Source organism: Notechis scutatus, chromosome 3, assembly GCF_049901735.1.
Source record: "Notechis scutatus isolate UNSWTSFEM ecotype Mainland chromosome 3, rNotScu1.2, whole genome shotgun sequence".
In the NCBI taxonomy this organism is placed as follows: Eukaryota; Metazoa; Chordata; class Lepidosauria; order Squamata; family Elapidae; genus Notechis; species Notechis scutatus.
In genome coordinates, this window is record NC_142011.1 from 141,490,508 (window position 1) to 141,498,400 (window position 7,893).

Here is a 7,893-nt window from a genome sequence, read left to right on the forward strand (position 1 = left end):
TCAGCAAGAATGACAATTGGCTATTTATTTGCAGCGATGTTTTATTCTACTCTTGAATAAAATGTGTAGTCTAATCACACCATATGGCAAAATGTTACTTCCCAGGGGCAGATACTTGAGAAAATAACACCATACTCTTCCATGAATTTGAATGCAGCAATTATGCAGGATATTAGAAGAGAACCAGTGTTCATTTTCAGTGCCTGTATAATATAGTTTGTTTCGCAACGATGTCTATGTATTTGTGAAGCAAAGCACAATCAAAAGAATAAATATCTCTGAAATATTGTATCTTAAAAGTGCACCACGAAAGCAAGATAACCAAAGTATTTATCAAAACGTAAATCTTGGAACAGTAGGAAAAGATATAGAGCAGTAATAGGCTACAAAGATGTTTTTTTCCCATTAACAGGTAAAAATATCAATTCTGAAGATATAAAGCAGTCTGTTTCAGTTTTTCCACCTGTATTATCAGTTCTCAAGCAGATAAAAGGATAAATTGGTGGTGGGGATACCACAGACACTGTCTTCAAGATGCTGATCAAACGGTAGAATATTACGCAGAGAGGCAAAGGTGTAGAGATCTTCACAATGGTGGAATGGATAGTGAAATTAATGGAATTGGCTGAGAAGGCAAAACTATTTTGGCTAAAGAAAATATTTTGTCTTTTTTTCTACATGAAAGCCACTTTCGGAGGTTTTGCTCGAGATTGAAGAAATGCTATCTTAATTTTGGGATTTGATTATTATAGTTCATGATTATAGAAATACTGTTACTGAATTTTAGATCAAAAGGCTAATGTATTTAATATTTGTAGCTGTATCAAAGCATGTTGGAAGTTATTTTCCTTCTTTTTCCATGTATCCCTTACACTTTGCTTCTATTTTTCTTTCAATTTTTTCTTTTTTTTATATATTTTATGTAACTATTTTCTCTCTCTCTCCTAACTAAAAAGATGGAATATTGTATAATGAATAACTAAATTAGAATTGAAATTTAGGAGTGAATTTTGTCATTTGGCAAATAATTATTTAAAGCAATACCTTAGTGATAGCTTTAAAATAATCCCCACTACCATGCTACTGGAAAAGCAATTTTATTCATGTGAAATAATAAAATTGATACCCTCTCAAGAATTAAAAGTACAACTTTAGAAAGGTTGGTAAGTTTTACTCCCTCAGGAAGCTCAGATTGACATGAACAGAAGCTATCCAGAAAATGCATACAAGATTAGTTAATGGAAATGTGCATAAAAAATGCAAGTAATTAAGTACATCATCCAGGAATGTTCCTAAATTGTCGATGTCTCTCATTTAACATATCTGCAAATGATACCAGACACAAAGAAAAAAAGGATAGTCAAAAAAAAAAAAAAAAAAAAAGAATAGAACAACTCTAAGAATAGTTTAAAAAAGACAACACATTTGGTCATTTGAAAGGCTGAGAATTTTATTTTTTTTAAATAAAACAACGTTTTTAATTCTCTTTTCAATAAATAATCTTCTGGGGCTTTTTTGCGATTTTGTAACAATTTGAATTTTCTACAGAGGAAGTAATACATAATCTAAATATGAGATTTAACATAATTTGTACACTAAATAGGATTTGCTTCCCAAGTATTTCACGGTTCTCTTTCAAAATACTTGGCACAATAAATTTTTCATAATATTTACAAAACTAATGTGATCATCCATAAAAGAAAAATACAACAGCATACTATGCATGATACAATTTTGAGGCAATGAACATAGGTGACATCATGGCAGTTAAGGTCTTTGTCTTTCATATCATATAAGTTAAGTTATGGAACTGTATGATATAATGTTCTAATTAAAGAAGTTTGATTCACAGAAGTTTGTTTGGTCGAAATAGACCAAACTATTGTTTAAATTGTGTCTATATTTCTAAATAGCTACTCGATGCAACTTCATCACTTTAAGCACCAACTGTTCAGCTTCACATATGAAAATGACAAAAATCCATGCTTGCACATTAAAGGTTTCAAAAATTATTTTCATTTCTCTGGAATTCCTAACTTAATGCTTAATGTGTATTGTAGAGCCTGTTTTTCATGAAAATTATGCTAGACAGATGTTGTCGGATACCCGGATAGTGCTGAATATGATTGAACCAACGAGATACGTTAAGGTATTTCTCCTTCTCCTGCACTGTGAGGTCAGCCTAAAGAATGGAAGAAAAAGCTATTTGTAACCATTTTCATATAACAAATTTATTTTCAAGTAAAATATTTCTTCCTAAATAAGAAAATTACATGCCTTTTATCACACGATCCATTTCCCATGCAATATTCATAAAATGACTCATAGCTTTGCTTGCTCTTGCTTTTTTTTTGCTCAAGAAACTCAACATTTCTCTCTTAAATTTCTGTAATCGATCCAAACTCAGTGATCAATGCTATGTTTTGCGCATATTCTGTTATCACTGCAGACTATAAAAGCAGTAGCATTTTCAAAGTTTAATAAAACCTTTACTAAATAGGTAACATTTACCAGCTTCCAATTCCTTGTTTCTAGCCTTTTATTTCCCTGTCCTAAGGTAAATGTTTGAAACATAAAAAAAATCATTCCTATTATGAAAAATTAGCCAGGACTATGGCAATTTTCCTCTGCTGTACTAGGTATGACAATTTATTTATAGGTAATCCTCACCGAATTACCACTCATTCAGCAACTGTTTGAAGTTACGGCAGTGATGAACGAGGACTTACAACTGTTCCTCAGAGTTGCAGTCATTGCATCACAAGATTGCAATTTGTGATTTGCAATCGGTTCACACTTATAACAGTTGCACTGTCCTGAGACCACATGATCACCATTTGCAACCTTTACTGCTGACTTCTGACAAGCAGTCAATTGGTAAGCCTTCAGGTTGCAAATGGTGATCGCATGACATTGCACTTTACAACTGTGTCATTTAGTGATAGAGTTGCTGATCCCAATTATCCTAGTTAAGCTAGGATCACATGCATGAAGGATTTTCAAATTAAAGTACTATACATATGGAAAAGAGACTTTGAAGATATATATTTTTCCTATTGTGATAGGTTTATACTCACTATGATCTGGTGCAGTCCATAGTATAATAAAATATCAGCTAAAGTAAAATTGTTTCCTGTAATGTAAACTTTATCTTCAAGGTATAAATTGAGGTCCTAGAGGAAGCAGAAGAAATCAAACATTATCAATTTATATATTTCTTCCTGTTAATCAAAATGCTTGCAGGCAACCCACCAGTATGTGGGAGCTCAGTATGTGTCTTCCAAGCCTATTTATTCAAGGTGGGACAGTAGCAAAGTTTACACGGGAGAAAGGGACTTGGCAGGTGAGTAGTTGAGAGGCAAAAATGGGCATTTTGTTTCTCCTAATACCGGTAGCTTCCTGCACAGGCCATGCAGCAAGAAATCTTCAATGCTGTGCAGGAAGCTATTAGGGGAAACGCAATGCCCATTTCTGTGCTGCAAAGCCCAAGGAAACAACATACCACAGGCATCATATGAATGCCACACACAGAATAGCCCAAAGCACACACACTGTTATAGAGAAGTTCCATGAAGATGGGCTCCAGCATGAGTCCAAAAGCTCAGAAGACTAAACCTCTGGGTCCTGGTAACTGACCCAGATTGGATCCTGCCACATTATCCTGGGACACATAGATTTGCCTTCATTCGTGACAGTAGAATTTATTTATTCATTCCCCCATCTTACCATAGAGTTACTCTTGGGTTGCTTACAACACAAAAAGATGAAACTATGTAAATAAAACACTTCAACAATATAAAAGATAATAGCTAAAAGATGGGGAGGGGATAGGATGAGTGGTGTGTGCGGTAGGATCTGATATTAATCTATCAACCGCTTCCAACATGAAGCCTTCAAGCCAGCTAGCAGAACCAGGTCTTTAGGCTCTTGCAAAAAATCAGTTTAATTTAGTTTAGTTTACTTTATTGTCATTGCACCTTGTACAACGAAATCATACACCATCTTTCAATGCACATCATGACCATGAAAATAAACACAAACACACATCCTTCATACTCCACACATTGAATTGAAAACCCCCAACACTGCACCAACACTGCACTATACAGTAGAAAGTACAGTACACTATACCAGTGATCCCCAATCTTTTTTATGCCGCGGCCCGGTACCGGCATCAGCTGGCCGCCATCTTTTTTTTATGAAAAAGTGCTTCCGGTGAGCTTTCTACCCGGAAAAGCTCACCGGAAGCACTTTTTCATCAAAAAAAGATGGCGGCGCCCAGCAACCAGCGGCCCGGTAGGACTTGTTCCGTGGACCGGGACCGGTCCATGGACCGGTGGTTGGGGACCCCTGCACTATACACTATACAGGAGGGTTGGATTGGACCTCACTCCAGGGAGGCAAGATGTTCCAGAGGGCAATGGCAGAGAAGGCCTTTCTGCTGGACCTCACCATCCAGAATATTCTGGCCGATGGGGCCTGCAGCATGCCCCCTGTGTCAGCATGGGTGGGGCAGGAGAATCCCAGTGGTATTGTAAATAATCCGGAGCCATGCCATGAAGGGCTTTAAAGGTGATTATCAACACCCTGAATTGTACCCGGAAACAAACCGGCAGCCAGTGCAGCTAGCAAAGCAGTGGTATTACATGGGGCGACCTTAGGGCCCACATCGCTGCACTAGGTAAAAGAAATCTTAAAAATAAACAATTTCCCCCCCTGAAATTGAAAATAAGCACATACTTCTCGAAGCAACGCAACTCGTTAAGAACAGAATAACTGATTTGTTTAATCAGGCCAGAAACCTGTTTACTTCTTATAAATCTTAATAGTGGTTAAAAACAAACTTTATGCAAATCATCAGGGGAAAAAAAACCAAAATTGTCAATAATGGCTGCTAATAATAGTTCAACGATAAAGGTAAAGGTTTCCCTTGTCCAGTTGTGTCCGGCTCTAGGGGGTGGTGCTTATTTCTTCTTCTTAATCGAAAGAACCAGCATTGTCCGTGGTCATGTGGCCAGCATGACTATACACGGAAGTGCATGGAATGCTGTTAGTTGCCCACTGAAATGGTACCTATTTATCTACTCACATTTGCATGCTTGTGAACTGTTAGGTGAGCAGGAGCTGGGACAAGTAATGGGAGCAAGTAACAGGAGCTCAGGTCTCAAATTCAGGCTGTCACTTTCCAGCTGAAAGCTCAGAGTCTTTAACCACTGAGCCATCTCACCCCCTGAAACTAAACTGTATTAATTATGCTTACCTTCAGATTTGTTCTGATTTCTTCTTTAGTAGACTGTTTATCTATTTGCGTCACTCTGTATTCTAACCACTGTTGTACTATTGCTTTTTCTTCAGCTGTGTTTCCAAGCAGCTGTTCCTTCTTTGCTTGTTTGACTAAATGGATAGCTATACTGGTGAGGCCTGTCAGATTAGGACCATTATTTTCCTGAAGTACAGGAGTCTAGAAATAATTCAAAATGAAACAAGATTTAAAGTTCTATCATAACACAATTTAGCACATTTTAATTTATTAAAAATGTTACTTAAAAAAAATATACTATTTAAAAAAGAACAAATGACAGAATTCAAATTGCTCACAAAGCAAGGATGGCAGCCTTGCTTCTCAATATATTAAATCCAAGTTGACCCACCAAGGGATTTTAACTTTCAATTTTGATTCCTACCAAGTAAATCACAATTCTTTGATAAATTTCAACAAGAATAGATTCAATTTACTGTATAGGCATCCATTTAGCAATACCAAGTTACGCTTTTAGAGTTGTTGTTCTTAGCATTTGTCCCAGTTAGTTGCAGCGTCTGCTTATTCTACATTGTGGTCACCCAATTCTTACAGCAAATGCATGCTAAAAAGTTTTGTTTTTTGTTACAAAGCTTGGCATTGATAGCAGCTAGGAGGAAATGACTATCCCATGATCCCCAGCTGTCTTTTATGCCTATGGAAGGATTAGAATCTGAATCTTTTCTGCTCATAGTCCAGCACCTGAACCAGTATCTCTTGTTGGTTCTCACAAGTTGAGGTTTTCTATTTAAGTTTTGCATTTAAGTACTAGCCCTGTTTTCCAGAAATTTCATAAGGTAAATGAATAGTCAGATAGACGAAGGATAGCATCTCCTCTTCTGCACACGAGAGAATCTGAGCAGGTGGCTGGCCAGGAAGACTGTTCTCTGCTGCTGAAGTGAACTTTTAAAGTATAGGTAGTCCTTGACTTACAACAGTTCATTTAGTGACCGTTATTTAGTAAAGTTATAACGGCATTGAAAAAAGTGACTTATGACTATTTTTCACACTTATGCCCATTGCAGCATCCTCATAGACATGCGATTTACATTCAAATTCTTGAGAATGGTTCATATTTACAACAGTTTCAGAGTCTTAGGGTCCTGTGATAATCTTTTGCGACCTTCTGACAAAGTCAACGGGGAAGCCAATTTCACTTATGACAACCGTGTTACTAAGTTAACAACTACAGTGAATCACTTAACAAACGTAGCAAGATGGGGCAAAACTCACTCAACAAATTTATCACTTGACAACATAAAATTCTGGGCTCAATTGTGGTCATAAGGACTACCTGCAACCTGTGACTTTTTGTGTTCGCTTCTTTAGCAGGTTGTCCCATTGATACCATCTCACACTATCTGCAAGCTTGAAATGTTCCACTAGTAAAACATAAACCAGCATACCTGAGAGAAGAACACATAATTTTTCCTTAGATGCTAACAAAATGTTAGGGCCACAGAAAGCATCTGAAAGGGCAATACTTCTGCTGGGATTCTCATGGCTGTCAGGGGACAGCTCTCTAAGAATGCAGAGCCTCATGAACGACAAGGCCTTTAAAGCAGGATCTTGAACATACTTGGCACAGCACCTTTTTAAAATGCTCTGCAGCTTCCCTTGCTGCAACGTTAGTGGTTGCAATATGCAATCCGCATGTTGCAGGTGGGACACAGATTTAGCCATCAAAACCTCCTAAATGCTAGCCATTGTTAAGTTACCGTAAAACGTATATGCTTTTTCTTTTAAAGCAAAGGAGCATTTATGTTTTACAGTATAACTGAACAATTGCTAGCATTTAAGAGGTTTTGATGACTAAAGCTGCGTTTTCAGTTGCACCAGAGGCTCTTGTCAAAGAATCGGGGTTTTGCCATGGTGCAACTTAAAACGTTTCCATATGGACCCATTGAGCATATACCGAAAATGCAAGCACCACGCTTGGCCATTGCACGCTGTGCAAAAAGCTTGGAGATTGAAGAACGAACGCGGCGCGCCACTGCGGCTGCTGGCGAGAAGGTTACCGATACCCGGTTCCGTTCACCATCGAAAGAATCGCGCCTCGGAGCTCCTAAGACCTTTAAATGCCAGCAACGTGGTCCGGGGGGCGAGCCACACGCCACCCTTTGCCGGCTCCGGTCCCCGCCTCCCGCGCTTCTTCCCCAGGGCCTTCTTCACCTTCCGCTCGCCGTGACTGCTGTACTTGTTGCCCTTCTTCAAGCCCAGCGACTTCTCCAGCAAGCTCAGCTCCTCCACGCCCGGGCCGGGGCCTATCGCGGCCGCCATTTTCGGCGGCGAGCAAAGAGCCTCGGGAAAAACTCGTTTTCAAACTCTCCGCAAATACCGCGGGGTTTGGAGGATGACGACACACCTAAAGTCCCGCCCCTCTGGAATATTCCCTCCCCTCTCCCTCACTCTCTCGCCGTTGGTAGGCGGGGCTGCCTTGGAAGAAGGGGCGGGATGAGTGAGATTTGCCAATCGGAGGCCAAGTTGGCTTTGGCGCGTGCGGGAGGGACTTTGGAAGCGGAGCGTCTTCGTCGAACTGCTTCATTTGGGGTTTTGTTAGAGCTTGTGCGTGGTTGTTAAGGGCCGGTCCGACT

General features: G+C 39.1%; 1 protein-coding gene across 1 annotated transcript; it reads right to left on the minus strand.

The window, feature by feature from the left end:
- Positions 1 to 1,430: 1,430 nt before the first annotated feature.
- On the minus strand, positions 1,431 to 7,681 carry EEF1E1 (eukaryotic translation elongation factor 1 epsilon 1). Its single transcript, XM_026676674.2, has 4 exons — positions 7,472 to 7,681; positions 5,261 to 5,461; positions 3,078 to 3,173; positions 1,431 to 2,182 (listed from the first exon to the last, which is right to left on the minus strand). Exons 1-4 carry the CDS (start codon positions 7,577 to 7,579, stop codon positions 2,045 to 2,047), a joined length of 543 nt encoding a protein of 180 aa, XP_026532459.1. The 5' UTR covers positions 7,580 to 7,681; the 3' UTR covers positions 1,431 to 2,044.
- Positions 7,682 to 7,893: the final 212 nt, after the last annotated feature.